Source organism: Leopardus geoffroyi, chromosome D4 (genome assembly GCF_018350155.1).
Source record: "Leopardus geoffroyi isolate Oge1 chromosome D4, O.geoffroyi_Oge1_pat1.0, whole genome shotgun sequence".
NCBI lineage: Eukaryota > Metazoa > Chordata > Mammalia > Carnivora > Felidae > Leopardus > Leopardus geoffroyi.
Genome location: NC_059342.1, coordinates 7,118,612 through 7,135,059, shown reverse-complemented (window position 1 = coordinate 7,135,059; position 16,448 = coordinate 7,118,612). Strand labels below are relative to the sequence as shown.

The following is a 16,448-nucleotide window of genomic DNA, read 5'->3' as shown; positions in this document are numbered from 1 at the left end:
TTCTCTCTTTCTCTCAAAATAAATAAATACACATTAAAAAATAAGCATAAAGCAAGTATGCGCTGTATAGGCATTAGGTGTGAAAATGTGGTAGATTGAGAGTCCCTTGCAACTTTAATGGGCAACGACTATTTATAAATATGCAAGGATTCTCGTGGGTCCGAAGCAGTTCAGGTGTGGTCCTGACAGGCAGGCCACAAAAGAGAGGGAGTGACAGATGCCTGCTCAGGTGGGCTCCAAGCAAAACTAGCGAAGGTACTTGTGCACCAGGCACTAAAGTCTTTCACACACATTGTCTTCAACTCTTACAAGACCCCCATGAGATACAGAGTATTAATGCTTCCATTTTGCAGATGTAGAAACGGAGACCAAAAAAACTTAAGCAACTTGCCCAGAGTTCCCCAGCTGGTAAGTGGTAGTGCTGGGATTTAAACCTAGTCGTTCTCCAATACACCTCAAAAAGTCGTGATGTCCAAGAACATCTTTGGTTCTTCCATTGTTTTCTCTCTTGAGGTTCTGTTTATCTCTTAAATACAGCCCTACCCACAACTGTAACGGGCGAGAGTGTGCTCATGGGAGACACTTTGGGAAACGCAGAAAGAAAGCAAAAAGATTCGAACAAGGTATTATTCCCTCCCGAAGATGACCAGCGTTAAAACTTTGGCATATTTCCTCCTGGACTTTTTTTTCTAAGCACTTGATTTTATTTTATAGGTTTGTTTTAGGTAGCTCTGACCAAATTATATACACAATTTAATCTTCCTTTTTTCCCCCCTCATATTATTGTAACCTGGGCTATCTTGTGCAATTAGACATTGCATAAACTTCCTTTCTAGAGGCTGCATAAGGCACGAGAGCAGGACAGTCCTGTAATATATTTGCCGTTCCTTTCATGTTGGACATCTGAGTATTTCTAGCTTTTTTATTGTGGGATGAATATCGCTGTCCCTTCTTTCTTGATAGTTTCCCTCCTGACGTTTCCTCAGATCCTCCTCAGGCTCACAATGACCTTGATCTCCCTCTATCCTTCCTTCTCTCAAAATGTACTTTCTGGAAAGGAGCTGACAAAGTCATTCATACTAAAGTGTATGTGGCTCATAAAGCTGAATTAGTGTCTCTTCAAGAATGCTTGCATCAATTTCAGCCAAAGGAATGAAGCTCTAATTGTGGGTTTTTAGTCATCAGATCACCTAGTCGAGGAGCTCCCCCTCCAGGCCCCCCCCCCCCCCCCATTCAGCGAGTAGACTCCAGAATAACAAAAATGTGCAGGGCTTACTTTATGTTAGGAAAGCTGGTGAGAAGGCAGCCTGTGGCTGCGGAGGTGCTGATGTGGGAAAGGAGAGAAAAGAGTTAGTATGAGTGAGGGCGAAATAATGGGGTAGAAGAAGGAAAGAGAACTCCAAAATGCACTTAGCCTCGCAGAAGACATTTGGCACCACTTACCTGGCTTCTCCATCTCCCCTGTTGGCCTTTCCAGCGCATTTGGCCTTAGGGACGGGCCCGCCCACCGTCTCCCAGCACCGCACGGCCGGGCGCTCAGACCTAGTCACTCTGCCGAGGCTCACTGTTCGGGGGCCTTCGGCGGCCACAGAGCCAGTCAAGTTGTAAGAGGGCCCACTCCAAGCCCTGTGTCCACAGACACTCCAATGGGTGCCTCACCGCCCGCTACTCAGAAAGGAGAGCTCATGACACGGGCGGGAGCTGGAGGGGGGGGGGCGGGGGCGGGTAGAGGTGAGCGTTCCCCACGTCCTGTTCTGCACCCCCACTTGACCCCCAGCACCCCCCCTGCCCCTCCCGCTAGGGGCTTCAAGCTCCCCAGGCTGGGGGCAGATCCTTGGCTCCGGCGGGGAGTAGAGGGGCCCCACTGCGGGCCTCAGTTTCCCTCAACTCTCCCCACTGGTCAAGGGGGTCGCGGCGCCCAGGGGTCGGCGTGGAGGCATGGGGGGGCGGGGCTGGGCGGGCGGAGGGGCAAACCACAGTGGCTCCGCCCCTCTGGGCCAGGAGGGGAGGAAACCGTGAATCCGAAAAGCTGGTCTGGCAGGACAGAAAAAGAGAGACAGGGAGGGAGGGAGGGAGAGCGACAGCGAGAGTCCGGGTGCAGCCTGGGCGGGCGTGGCGCTGCGGGCTCCCCGGGACCCCGGGCGCGCGGCGCACGCCCCCACGCGCCGCCGGCCCGCCGCCCCTCCCTCCTCCCTCGCTGGTTGGCCCGCGCGCCGCAGAGCGCGGCGGCGGCAGGAGGAGCTGGGCGCGTCCGACGCGCACGGCCGGCGAGGTGGCCGGGGCTGCGGGCGCGGCGCGCGAGCTCAGGTGGCGGCGACGGTGACAGCGACAGCGACAGCGGCGGCCGCAGCAGCCGGCGCGCACCCGCTCCCCGGCGCGCCCGCGTCCCGCCCCCGCCGCGCCTCCGCCGGTTCCCCGCGCACAATAGCGGCCGCCGCGGCGGCGGCTCCCGGCCCGGGCGCCCGCCATGGGGAAGCCGGCGAGGAAGGGATGCGACTGCAGGCGCTTCCTGAGGAACAACTGGCTGCTGCTGTCCACCGTGGCCGCCGTGGTGCTAGGTGAGCGGCGGGGCGGGTGGGCGGCGCGCGCGCACCCTCCCGCGCCCCCGGCGCCCGGGCCGCGTGCGGGGCCCCACGGGGGCGAGGGTGGCGGGCGAGGCGCCCCCCGGGCCTCGGAGCCGCGCCGGGGCTCCCCCGCGTGCGAGCCGCAGAGCTCCTCGGGGACTCCCGTTTGGGGGCTCCCCAAGCCGCGGGTGCCCGCTTTACCCAAAACGGTCCGAGGGGCTTGGAAGGGGAAGGGGGGCAAGTAGCTCTCGGTTCTGCCCGTTTGGAAGCAAACGTGGTTTATTATGGTTTTAATCCTCTGTGCTTTCCGCGCCCCCCGCCCCCCCCCCCCCATTTTTTCCTGAACCATGCTGCCGGGACGGGGTTGGAGGGTGGATTACGGTTCTCGGTGGGACTGGAGGAGGCACCTTAACCTCAGGAATGGCCAGGGCCCCGAGGGGAGGGAGGGAGAGGGTGTTGCCGCCCACCCTGGGCCACATTCTTGCCGGAACTCGGGGGGGGGGGGGGGGGGGGAGGGGGGGTGCGGTTATGGCCCCCAGGAGGTCATTGGGGGAAGAAAGATCCGAGAGCCCAGATTCCTTCGTTTCCCACCCTGATATAGCCAGAATAGCTTCCCGGAGCCTCCTTGCTCTCCACATTGCTTTTCTATTGAAAAGAATTTTCAAGTCCTATTTGCTTGTTTTTAAACAAGGGGGTATTAAAATGATTCACTCCTGACAGATTACTGGACTGAGTTGATGTCTGAGCCATTGCTCAGAGGTATGAGTTGTTCCTATTTAGGTGATGAATTTGTGCCCATTTGTCTGTCTTACAACTTGGGCTCTGGGCTGCTCCCCATCGGGGATGGAGTCTCCTTTCCTCTCTGAGCTCACACAGGTGCAGACACCCAGCAGGTGAGATTCCTTGGAAGTCCCCATCTTCCCTTTGGAAACAGCTGGGTTTGCTGAAGCGAGGGGGGGGGGGGGGGGGCGGGGAACGGCGGCTTCTTCCCCAGGGATGCTTCTGGATATCAGAATATTTGGCACTGTGTCCTCCCACTCTTGATGCCCCTCCCCCAGAAACCTGTGGAAGTTACAGAAACCTCAGAGTCAGATTTGCTCCTCCAGACCCTTGTGCAAAATCAAGTCAGATTTCTAGTAAAGAAGTAACATCCTGGAATTGCCTTAGCAGAGGCCATTTGTGGGAGGAAAGAAGAAGAGAAGCAAGTCTTTCTTACCTGCTTAATTCTGTTTCCCCCAAGGGCCAAGTGGCTTAGGGGTTTTTAGGGGCAGGATACTGCCCCCCCTACATTTAAATAAGAAACTACAGAGAGAGGGATTTGATTTCCATGCATCCAGATAGATGCAATATCCTTGTGTGTTTTCCTAGTAATAAGAGTCCAGAATTAATTGTTAAACCCTTTTTAAGGATGGTTACTGGATAACCCAAGGCTGGCATTTCCCTCCCAATTCCTTGGGAGAGTGGAATAATCCTGCCTCTTTAGCCGTAGGATTCTCATCTGGTGAAGAAGTGTTGCACATCGCTGTTTGGTGTACCAATTCACTAGAGGGTGGTTTGGAAAGGATTTTGAGCAGTTGTTCCCTGGCCTTCGGAACCCGTTGCATAAATACATCTTCAGTGTCAAGAGGGATCACGTGCCCATTTTGCAGTTGTGGCCTTTGGCGTCAGGGCACTTTCCAACAGTTTTTAATCTGGGTGAGCCCCGGGAGCTTGATTCAGACACTCTTCTGGAGAAAGGGAAACCACCATATAAAAATTTTAAGTGCTCCACTGAAGTCTTTGTGGACTTACTCCTCCAGGAGCAGCACAGGGCGATCCAGAGGGTTTCTGCTCCTGGTCTGAGAAGTGCCAAGCCTAGGGCCACCCCCAGTGTGGCCATCCCTGGAACCCCACCCCCACCCCCCGTCCTGGGATCTTCCTTTTCTTTCTCCAGAGCACTGGGTCTGAGTGCAAATCATACCTCTGTTGGTGTAGTCTGCACTAGCTCAGTTTAACCAGAAAGAAATTCCAGCTAACTTACGACAGTGAGGCTGAGTCCTCATATAAACTGAGAGTAAGTTTATTTTTACAACAGTCTTAATTGATACAGAAAATCACAAGCATGGTCATGCAGCCTCCTTTCTGGACCTTTTCAAAGAAGAAGAAACCTGTTAGGGGCGCCTGGGTGGCTCAGTCGGTTAAGTGCCCGACTTGGGCTCAGGTCTTGATCTCACGGTTCGTGGGTTTGAGCCCTGCGTCCAGCTCTGTGCTGAAAGCTCAGAGCCTAGAGCCTGCTTCGAAATCTGTGTGTGTGTATGTCTCTCTCTTTGCCCTCCCCCACGTGCACTCAGTCTCTCTCTCAAAAATAAACATTAAAAATTTTTTTTAAAAAAAAGAAGAAGAAGAAACTGTTACATGTATTAACTACCTTGATAGAATGTCCTCTTCTGATTATAGCCATCCAAATGTTTGGTCCCTGCTGTAATTCAGCAGACCTGACACGTTAAGATATTTTGATTATTAAAATGAGGGCCGAAGGTTTTTATGAGCTAGCTTAAAGCCTCTGGTTTTTCAAGACCTAGGGTGTGAGGGGAAATGCAGTGAAAGAGCATTCATTTTTTAAAAAACGAGATGGAAAGGATAAACCATTTTGTTTTGTGCCCCATAGCCTGATTCTCAATTCACTTAAACAGACAGAAATTCTGAAGGTAGAATTTTTGTGCTCCAAGTGGGAATTCTGTCCAGGCAGAATCACTGTGTGTAAAAACTCTGGGTCAGAGCATTCTGATTCAGGTGATCCAATAATGATCATATCGTGTACAGATCTTCCTCCACTTATGATACGATTAGGTCCCAAATAAGCCCATTGTAAGTTGAAGATACTAAGTATCATAATTCAAAAAGGCATTTAATATACCTAACCTACCAGGCGAGCACCGTGGCTTAGGCTAGCCTAGCTTAAATGTGCTCACAACGTTTACCTTAGCCTGCAGTTGGGCAAAATCACCTCACACAAAGCCTATTTTATAATGTAATTTGTTTTTTTGGTTTTTTTTTTTTATTTTTTTATTTTTTTAATGTTTATTTATTTTTGAGACACAGAGAGACAGAGCATGAACGGGGGAGGGTCAGAGAGAGGGAGACACAGAATCTGAAACAGGCTCCAGGCTCTGAGCTGTCAGCACAGAGCCTGACGCGGGGCTCGAACTCACGGACTGTGAGATCATGACCTGAGCCGAAGTCGGCCGCTTAACCGACTGAGCCACCCAGGCGCCCCTATAATGTAATTTGTTGAACACGGTACTGAAAGTGAAAAACAGTGGTTGTTGGGTACAGAATGGTCGTGAGCGTATCGGTTGTTTATCTCCGTGAAGGCCTCGCCGTCAGAACTGCAGCTTGGCTCCCACTGCCCAGCCCCACGGGGGAGAGAGGATTGTACCACATCTCTCTAGCCCACGAAAAGATCACAATTCAGAATTTGAAGTCCGATCTCTGCTGAAGAGGCATCACTTCCACACCCATGTAAAGTTGAAAAACCACAAGTGGAATCATCATGAGTCAGGGACCGTGTGTGTAACGTTTTAGATTAAAGCACTCATGAATTGTTCACCCCACTCACAGCATAGAGCTTGATCTTTCTGTCCAGGCTGTGCTTTATGTCAGTCATTTGAAACACCTGATTTCCACCTTACGGATTTTCAGGAAAGGAAGTAGATGTTATTTACATGACAGAGCTGGCGAGCTGATTCATGCTGAATAATTTTCTTCAGCGTGCTCAGGAAGCAATCATTGATAGATTCAGATTCCATTGTCTGAAAGGGAGAACAATTCTTCCACGTTATTAGTGATACCCTTGCTCCTTGTCTCCTGCACTAACCTCTGGTAGCATACATTTGGCAATGCTAAGTTGAGTCCTGGTAAGTGCTCTCTTCCTGCTTCTGTGTGTCTGTGACAGGGCTGGCTGCTGCTCAGGCTGTACCTCGCCTGCACAGAGCCTTGTGTGTGGCGATATTCCAGAAAGCATATTGTCGTTGATAAAGCTATTTTGGTCTGGTAGCTACCATGCCTGACGCTGCTGGGCCTTTAATCAGCTCAGCCTGGAATATACCTGCAGCAGCGAACACTTAAACCATTTGTTCATTCAACAGGGACTGTTCTAGGGCCTGGGGCACACAGCACTGAACAAAACAATAGAAACCCCTTTCCTGGTGGAACTTACATTCAAGTGGAGGGAGGTAAATAGAATAGATAGGTTAACTACAACATGGAGTATATTAGATGGTGAGAGCACTCTCCAGTAACATAAAGCTGGGAGGGGGTTGCAGTTTTAAATAGGGACACCCCTCCCCCCCCACCCGTGAAGGTAACAACTGACTGCAGACTAAGAAGAGGTGAAGGAACATGTGCTCCGGTGTCTGGGGAGCATCCTGGCTTGTTTGAAAAAGAACGAGGGGTGGAGTGAGGGAGGGGAGATGAGGAGGCAGGAGGCTAGGAGGGGACAGAGCACTGGGAGACTGTAGGCTCCTCTAAGGACTTTGACTTTTACTGGGAGCTGGGAAGCCATCGCAAGGTTTTGAGCAGAGCTGTGACAGGGTCTGGTTGTATTTTAATCAGCTCGCCCTGGCTGCTGTTTTGACCACAGACTGCAGAGGCAAGGGTGGAAACAGAAGCTGGTTGAGAAGGCTAGTGTGCCTAACCTACTGTGTATTTGACTTATTATACCGCTCTAATCTCATTTCCATCATGGCTGATGAAATATTAGGAAATACTTGTGAAAAAAGTCAATGACATGGGAATGCACGCTGGTGCAGCCACTCTGGAAAACAGTATGGAAGTTCCTCAAAAAACTAGAAATAGAATTACCCTATGACCTACCATTTGCACTACTAGGCATTTATCCACAGGATACAGGTGAGCTGTTTCAAAGGGGCACATGCACCCCCATGTTTATAGCATCAGTATCAACAATAGCCAAAGTAGGGAAAGAGCCCAAATGTCCATCAATGGATGAGTGGATAAAGAAGATGTGGCATATATATATATATATATACACACACACACACACACACACACACACACACACACAATGGAGTATTACTCGGCAATCAAAAAGAATGAAATCTTGCTATTTGCAACTGTGTGGATAGAACCGGAGGGTATTATGCTAAGTGAAATTAGAGAAACACAAATATCATATGACTTCACTCATATGAGGACTTGAAGAGACAAAACAGATGAACATAAGGGAAGGGAAGCAAACATAATATAAAAACAGGGAGGGGGACAAAACATCAGAGACTCTTAAATATGGAGAACAAACAGAGGGTTACTGGAGGGGTTGTGGGAAGGGAGATGGGCTAAATGGGTAAGGGGCATTAAGGAATCTAGTCCTGAAATCATTGTTGCACTAGATGCTAACTAATTTGGATGTAGATTTTAAAAAATGAAAAAAGTCAATGACTTTGCAAAAATTGCAACTGTGAAGTAGGTATTGCTTATATATATAGGCTTACATAGATATAGTTAGAGGTATAGGTAGAGCTAGAGATGAGGAAACTATAAAGATCCCTACATGCAGGTGAGGAAAGTGAGACTCAACAGTGGAGGACTTACTCCTGGTCACCTCTGGCTTGCTCCCCGTCTCCCTGTCATACCTGGTCCTTGCCGGCTCTCCTGGGAATCAGAAGTGTGGCTGAGTGACGTTATCAGGTGGAAAATAACCTGCACCGTGCGCTTTGGTCTGTATTGTCCTTGTCTCCCCTCTGAGACTGGGAAGGGGCAGAAACATGCCTCCAGGACTCCGGGAAGGGCGGGTTGTGCCCTTGGAGGAACACGTGCTCCAGAGGATCTTGCCGGACTCATCAGCTGGGCTGGTGTCTGCTCTGGGCTCAGACCTACCCTCATGCCTCTGTTCACGAGGCTGCCCGGCTATTCCTCCCACTGCAAAGTCTGCCTCTCCTGCCTTTTAACAGAGAGGCTTGGCATGACTGTAGCAGAGGGTGTGACGGAGGAACACGTTCAACAAAAAGAGCAAGCCTGCTGAGGAGGCAGAGCCAGACCCTGGAGGACCTAGAATGCCACGCCAATGAGTTTGGACACGGTCTGAGGGTTAGGTCGGCAAAGACACGATCAGAGCCGTGCTTGAAGAAGATCATTGAGGCAGATGGATGTGCAGAATGGATCCCGGGAAGGTAGCCTTGCAGGTGGGCAGACTACCCAGGGGATTAATGTCCGTGTCCATCAGGGAGAGAGGGGGGCCTGGGCTGCGCAGCAACAATGGGAGTGGAAAAGAAATGACGCTGAGCTCTAGATGCTCAGCAGGTTATCCTGATGGAGTATGGCTGAATCTGGTCCTCTAGGGGAAGAAAGTGGCAATCTCTAGCAGGAGAGGGAGTCCTAGAAGTGCCACAGGCTTGTTAAGGAACTATTGTGCTCTCCTCCTGTGCAGAAGGAATATCTGCTGAAGGTGCCTGGGTGGCTCAGTCGGTTGGGCGTCCAACTCTTGGTTTTGGCTCGTCGTGATCCCAGGGTCATGGGATCGAGCCCTACATCGGGCTCTGTGCTCAGCATGGAACCTGCTTAGAATTCCCTCTGTCCCTCCCCTGCTTTCTCTCTCTCTCTCTCTCTCTCTCTCTCTCTCTAAAATAAAAAACTAAACAAAAAAAAACAAAAAAGGAAGGAATATCTACTTGTATGTATTATTCTGCTGTTAGAATATATTCTCTCTCTCTCTCTCTTTTTTTTTTTTTTTTTTTTTGCCTCCTCCACTAATCTGTGAACTTCCTGAACCCATAGCACCTGTGACAATGTCTGGTAGATGCAATACATTTGTTGATTTATTGAACCATTTATGGCCCAGAGAGTAAGACATTGTCCTTGTTTATGGAGTGAATAAATGAGTCCCAAACTTGGTTTGACCCCCATTTCCTCCATAAATTCTCTTCTGCCCACTTTAGCATCCTCTGATCTGCATCAGTGACCCAGATTAACACTTAATCTACATATGTATCAAGCATGTTAATCTTTTCTTCCTCAAAACTAGGTTTATAGGGGCGCCTGGGTGGCTCAGTTGGTTGAGTATCCAGATGTGGTTCAGGTCATGATCTCCAGTTGTGAGTTCAGGCCCCACATCAGGCCCGCTGCTGTCAGTGTGGGGCCCGTTTCAGATCCTCTGTCTCCCCCCCTTTCTGTCCCTCCCCCACTCTCTCTCCCTCAAAAATAAACATTAAAAAAAAACAAACACTAGATTATAGACCCCTTGAGGGCAGAATCACTCCTACTACCCCTAACAGACACTGGAAAATGAAATGAGAGTGAAGTAATGAAACTCATGCTTAAGAGCTATGTAAGAAAGTGTACCTAATACTTAAACTCTCTGGGCCTTTGTTTCTTTTTTTTTTTTTTTTTTTTTTAATTTTTTTTAATGTTTACTTATTTTTGAGACAGAGAGAGACAGAGCATGAACGGGGGAGAGGCAGAGAGAGAGGGAGACACAGAATTGGAAGCAGGCTTCAGGCTTTGAGCTATCAGCCCAGAGCCCGACGCGGGGCTCAAACTCACAGACTGCGAGATCATGACCCGAGCTGAAGTCAGATGCCCAACCGACTGAGCCACCCAGGTGCCCCATGGGCCTTTGTTTCTTATCTGAAAGAAGAGGGGTTCAGATGAGGCAGAGGAGAAAGGATTTCATGCACATGCCAGCTCCCCTTTATAGATAGTAGACTAACGTGTGTGATATGAGTGTTGAGAAAGAATTGGAAACAAGTTCTGCAGTTGATTACTGATGTCTGCCAAGGGCTTAGGAGCAGAGAGTAGGGGCATGTGTGCCACATGCTTGTCGACCTTGGGTTAGAAAATCTCTGAGGTTCCTTCTAGCTCTGATCCTCTAGCTCAGATTATACCATCATTCCTCAGTGTGTTGCTGGGAGCCATAGGACCTCTTCCATAGGGCACAGGGTGTGAAAAGTCATTAGGGGAGGAGGAAATGACCTTGATGTTGAGTCACATATAAACCTCTGTGAATTGGGTTTAATAATGTTAACTGGGGGTGCCCAGCTGATTCAATCAGTAGAGGATGCAACTCTTAATCTCAGGGTCCTGAGTTCAAGCCCCACATTGGGCATGGAGGCTACTGTAAAAAAAAATAATAATAATAATGTAAGTTGTATGTGGGACTATTACCTGGGCGGTGTTCCAGGTCACCATTAGATTACTCAGAAATATGAGGTCTCATAAACTTGTGTTGTTGCTCTATATGCATACGTATCTTACATGCATCTGCTTAGTTAAGAACCTTAGAGAGGAGGCCCTTTAGCTGGCTAGAGTTCGACATATTAAAGAATTAAGAGAAGAGTTTTGGGCTTTGAATGTCTATGCCTGATGCTTTCATTTTTTAAACCGAATCAGAACCAAGACGAATTTGGGACTCCCTGAACAGATTCTGATTTTTGGTTCTCTGCATGGTGTATACCTCAAGTCTATAAGACCAAAACCCCACCCGAAGTTATGCGAGCCCGGTATTACAAAATGAATCTTTAAGAAGTTATCACAAGCCTAAGACTCCGCACACCTTGTGTTGTAGACACATTCTATCTGTTGGGAGGACTTTGAAGGTACATTGCTAATGTCCAGCGAAGGGAAAGATGGTGTGTGTGCTTGTGTGTGTGTGTGTCTGTCTATTCAGTTTAATAGAAAAGAGAAGATTGTCTGTATTCAGTATCTTGTTAGATACTGGTTAACGTGAGATATGTTGGGTTTTTTAGTACAAAAAAGTTCTGTAGAATCAAAGTTACCCACCTGTCAAACATTTGAGCAGCAAGCAGAAGAAATAAAGGAAACTTTAGGGGTGCCTGGGTGGCTCGGTCGGTTGAGTGTCTGATTTCAGCTCAGGTCATGATCTCATGGTTTGCGAGCGCGAGCCCCACATCGGGCTCTCTGCTGTCAGCACAGAGCCCACTTCAGATCCTCTGTCTCCCTCTCTCTCTGCCCCTCCTCCTCTCTCTGTCTCAAAAATAAACATAAAAAATTTTAAAAAAAAGAAAGGAAACTTCGCACGAAGACAAGCAACGGGGAAAACTACCGTGTGCCACATCAGAATACAGTAGCTCGGACGGCTAAAAACCCTGGATGGGTCAGACAAGGTGTAAATAACTGGGATTAGGAATCAGCTATCGGAGAGCATATGCGTGCTCCTGTGAGCACTTGCTCGTGAAGAAAGGAAGCTTTCCACATTAATTACTTGCGAGAACTTGTGATTACCTTTACCAGAGACGAGCCTCAGTGTAACTGTCCCGTGGGGAGTCCGACCCACTGGCCCCGTGTTCGCCTGGGGACCTGCACATCTCCCCTGTGTGCGTGTCGCTGGAGACCCAGAGTCACGTATACTGTGGGGACTCCAGCACTCTCGAAGAAAATGAATTCATTTTCGATGACATCAAGTGGCCCATTTAAACACCCCGGCAGCGGTGTCTGTTTAAGTAGCAAGTGTTTTCAGTGGTCTTCCCTATTGAGAATGTTAAACATACATCTAATAGAGAATATTGGAGACAGTTACCGTTAAGCCAATAGCTCACATTGGAGCTATAGTTTAGCTCAGTGGATAGATTTAGAAGGAGCCAATTCATTATACTTGCTGAGGAAACAGCCCGAACTACAACAAAGAGTGCTCTGTTGCCATTAGTACACCCCACAGTAACACCTCTGTTGATGGAAAGGAAGTGTTTCGGTGACTCACTCGTTGCCAGAAATGTTACTACCCTACGTTTGAAAAACATCTGCCAACTGCCTGTTCCATTACCAGAGGTAGAATATATCCTTTCCAGCGAATGCTCCTGCACTTTCCGGGATGGATGGACCTTGTCCCAGCCCACAGACGCTTCATGCTGTGCATCCTGGGTTGTTGCAATCCCGGCCCCGGGCCCGGTTGTGTGAGTTCTGGGCATACGCTCAGCCGGAACAAGACCCAGGGCCAGCTCCTCCACACCCAGGCTGAGGTCTCCGTTCCCCCAGCCCTTCTTGATCTCAGGGTCCCTAACTGTGTCCACAGATAGGACGGCACATCTTCATGTGTCCAGGAAGGGTCCTGACATGAGCATCATGTGACTCTGTGAGGTCCGCATGTTGATGCAAAGTGGTGGCCTCTGGGGCTGGAACTTCCATTCAGAAATGACATTAGCGAGCATCCACGCTATGTGCTTATTCTTATAACTGTTCTGAGACGATTACCCGGGTTCAGTGCTCTCAGGTTTTTAAAACTTCATCTACTTACTCAACTAAGGAGGAAACCCTTCGAGAAGAGCGCTTAAGTGAGATTATACAATCAGATTATCTTTCAACCACTGTTCTGTTGCTTGAGAGTTACCAGGTTACTTATAATTCAGTAAAGAATGAAGTCAACAACAAAAAAATGCATCGTCACCAGAAATATCTAACCGTGGAAAGCCCAATCTCCAAACCTCTTCCCATTCCTAGAAGATATACTGATTTTGCTCAATTTCTCTGGGTATTTCCTAGACTTAGTTGTCTTCTGATTCCCTTAACCACTTTATGGGTTTCATACAAGATTGCCCAAATTATGAGACAATGAGGGAGACACATTTTCTCCTTTGAAAAGTTACTTCTCTTGTGGTTAACCAAGCCTGCTATTTGCTAATATTTGTCAGAGGGTTACTATGAGTTTTATGCACATTTATTTCTCATTTGACCCTTGATACAACGAGGCAGGAAGTTTACCCTTTTACAGATGAGGAGAAGGAAACTTAAAAGCTTTAAGTCCCGTGGCTGAGGTCGTAGTCATAGCTGGAATTTGCACCCAGGACTGTCCAACTCCCAGTCTAAGGTTCTTTCACCGTTAAGCAGGCTCCTTCCTTCCTAGCAAATCTTGATACACCTAACGGGTAGTTCAAATTATTCTTATAGATTTCACTCCTGTTCAGTATCTAAATAGAGCCTTTCCTCCCATTTCTTCCTCCATGCCTTGCCTGTTTCATGTCTCCTCTTTATCCTGGCCTTAACTTGGGGCAGTCTGCAGTGGTTAGCCTTTCCCCCATTCTCCTCCACAAAGCCTTCTATTTGAACTGTGTTGCTTTCCTTGGGTGTGTTGTACTTTGCTGCTCTGATGCCTTTTTTTTTTTTTTTGCTTTTCAAATTTTTATTTAAAGTATAGTTAACATGTAGTGTAATATTGATTTCACGACTAGAATTTAGTGATTCCTCACTACATACAACACCCACTGCTCATCCCAACAAGTGCCCTCCTTAATGCCCATCCCCCATTTAGCCCATCCCCCACACACACCTCCCTTCTAGCCACCCTCAGTTTGCTCTCTCTATTTAGGATTCTCTTATGGTTTGCCTCCCTCTTTGTTTTTATCTTATTTTTCCTTCCCTTCCCCTGTGTTCATCTGTTTTGTTTCTTAAATAACACATATGAGTGAAATCATATGGTGTTTGTCTTTCCCTGCCTGACTTGTTTCACTTGGCATAATACTCTCTAGCTTCATCGATGTCAATGCACATGGCAAGATTTCATTCTTTTTGATGGCTGAGTAATATTCCATTGTGTACATATACTACATCTTCTTTATTCAGTCATCAGTTGGTGGGCATTTGGGCTCGTTCCATCATTTGGCTATTGTTGAGAGTGCTGTAAGCACTGGTGTGCATGTGCCCCTTGGAAACTGTATTTTTGTATCCTTTGGGTAAATTCCTAGCTGTGCTCTTGCTGGGTCATAGGGTAGTTCCATTTTTAATTTTTTGAGGAACCTCCACACTGTCTTCCAGAGCGGCTGCACCAGTTTGCATTCCCACCAGCAGTGCAAGAGGGTTCCCCTTTCCCCACATCCTCACCGTCACTTGTTATTTCTAGTGTTGTTACTTTTAGCCGTTCTGACAGGTGTGAGGTGGTATCTCATCGTGGTTTTGATCTGTATTTTCCTGATGATGGCTGCTCTAATGCTTTTGCTCATGTGTTTCACCTACTGTCATCCTACCCATCCTTGAAGATGGATCATCTAATTCCCACTTTTCCTGTGTAGACCTCTTTAGCCACCCAGCTGGAGCTAATCTGCCTTCTCTGTGCTCTGGTAACCTTTAATTTATATCCCCACGTCACACTGCATTTGTACCCCCTCCCCCCAAACTCTGCCCTGTGGCAGACATCACCAACTACTTACAGCACTCTTTACCATGAAGCTCAGTTATGGCCCCAGAAGTCCCAAAACTATCCTCCAGGCAACCACTGTCAATCAAAGGAAGTTGGCATGTGAGATGAAAAGCGTTGTCTATGATTGGGAAGATCTATTCGTTTAGCCATCAATTAGGAGCTCAATTTCATGGAGCAAGTGTTGATGTTACTGGGGTTCAAGTCTGTGTTTTGTCCCAGAGTGTCAGGCAGTGTGCATGCAGATACAATAGCAGTAGCCCAAGTGGTAAATGCTGCAAGAAAGCTACGTCTCTCCTTGGGCCTTAATAAAAAAGAGGCAGAATTGAGAAGGAATTCTGGAGAAGGCTGGGAATGGCCTAGAGCAGGTGTAGTAGGATTCCTGGGCTGGAAGATTGGAAATATTACAAGCCCAGGTAGAGATAACCATGTGAGTACAAAGGCCCATCTCCCGTCTTACGTCCAATCTCAGTATCGTGTGCAACTACTATGTGAGAAATGTATTGTTGTGTTTTTACAACTTCTCTTTCTTATCTCAGTTTCCTAAGAATAGAAAAAAGTGCTGTCTCATTTGGGTCTGTCACCCTGACAGCATCTAGCTTTGCACCTGCTTCATAGAAGATACCCCCACATCTTTTCTTCACTGAGTTTCTTTAAAGCAGAGGTAAATCCTTGGTGAGCCTATCTCATTGATCCCCTAGTTAACTGCTTAGTTTTATGGGTTCTTGAGTGAAGACCCTTGGGAACTCCTATCACACACGTGTCACCCCAAATATACTTTCCTTCTAGTTTGGGGATCCCAGAATAAGAGGAAACCTGGCCACTAACAGTGTTGAAGCCATTTTTGTGTGAGCTCCGCATGGCCTCAAAGCTCCCAGACTGGAGGGCATCTCCTCACCTTGAAGAAGAAGGTCTGACCTTTTCAGGAAACCAGCACCAGAACCAGCCTGATCTCCAGGGAGTTCTTTTTTTTTTTTTTTTTTAATCTTTTTTTTTTAAGGTTTATTTTAGAGAGAGAGCCAGAATGTGAGCAAGGAAGGAGCAGAGAAAGAGAGGGAGACAGAATCTGAAGCACGCTCCAGGCTGCAAGCTGTCAGCAGAGAGCCTGATGCAGGGCTAGAACTCCCAAACCGTGAGATCATGACCTGATCCAGATTTGGCTGAGCCACCCAGGTGCCCCTCCAGGAAGTTCCTTGGACTGATTACAGAAGATCCATCAGATCTCACAGAGTTGGTCATGGCATAAAGCTGAATCAGCCTTGAATGATAGAGCTTTTTTGAAAGTGCTATTTAGCGATTCCTGTCTTTTTGTGCATTTATTTCCAACACACACATCTTTTTACATCCTTGTCCAGATTCTGCCCGTTTCTCTCCCTGTCTGGAGATGATTTTCTTTGATAAGGAATTAACTAGCCTGTCTGTGCTGCCTGTTCCAGTAGACCTTGAGCTTGAGCTGCTTGGATAAACACTAGATTTGGTCATTAAAGAGTCCGAAGACGGGTTTTTACTTTTTTTATTGGCAAAAGTTAATTGTCAACCAGGAGACGTTAGAGGTTGGCTCCATTTGTGCTTCCTCTTCATTGATTCCTTTCTTACACCTGGAAAATTTCCTGAGCTTTCATCACATGGAGAAGCTTCTGAGTTCCATGGAGGGATGAATGGCAATGTGACCAGTTCAGAAGTCACACACCCTGAGAAACATGCCCAGGTCTCCTCTGCAACTGGTTTGCCACCTGCGCTCAACG

The 16,448-nt window shown here is 47.9% G+C and overlaps 1 protein-coding gene across 1 annotated transcript in view; it reads left to right on the top strand.

Annotated features, from left to right (window-relative positions):
- The first annotated feature begins 2,222 nt into the window (after positions 1 to 2,222).
- Positions 2,223 to 16,448, top strand: part of SLC1A1 (solute carrier family 1 member 1) — an 84,904-nt gene continuing 70,678 nt past the window's right edge. Inside the window, exon 1 of the mRNA XM_045468127.1 lies at positions 2,223 to 2,558. Coding sequence (XP_045324083.1) covers positions 2,468 to 2,558 — 91 coding nt within the window. The 5' untranslated portion in view covers positions 2,223 to 2,467. The remainder of the gene's footprint in view (positions 2,559 to 16,448) is intronic.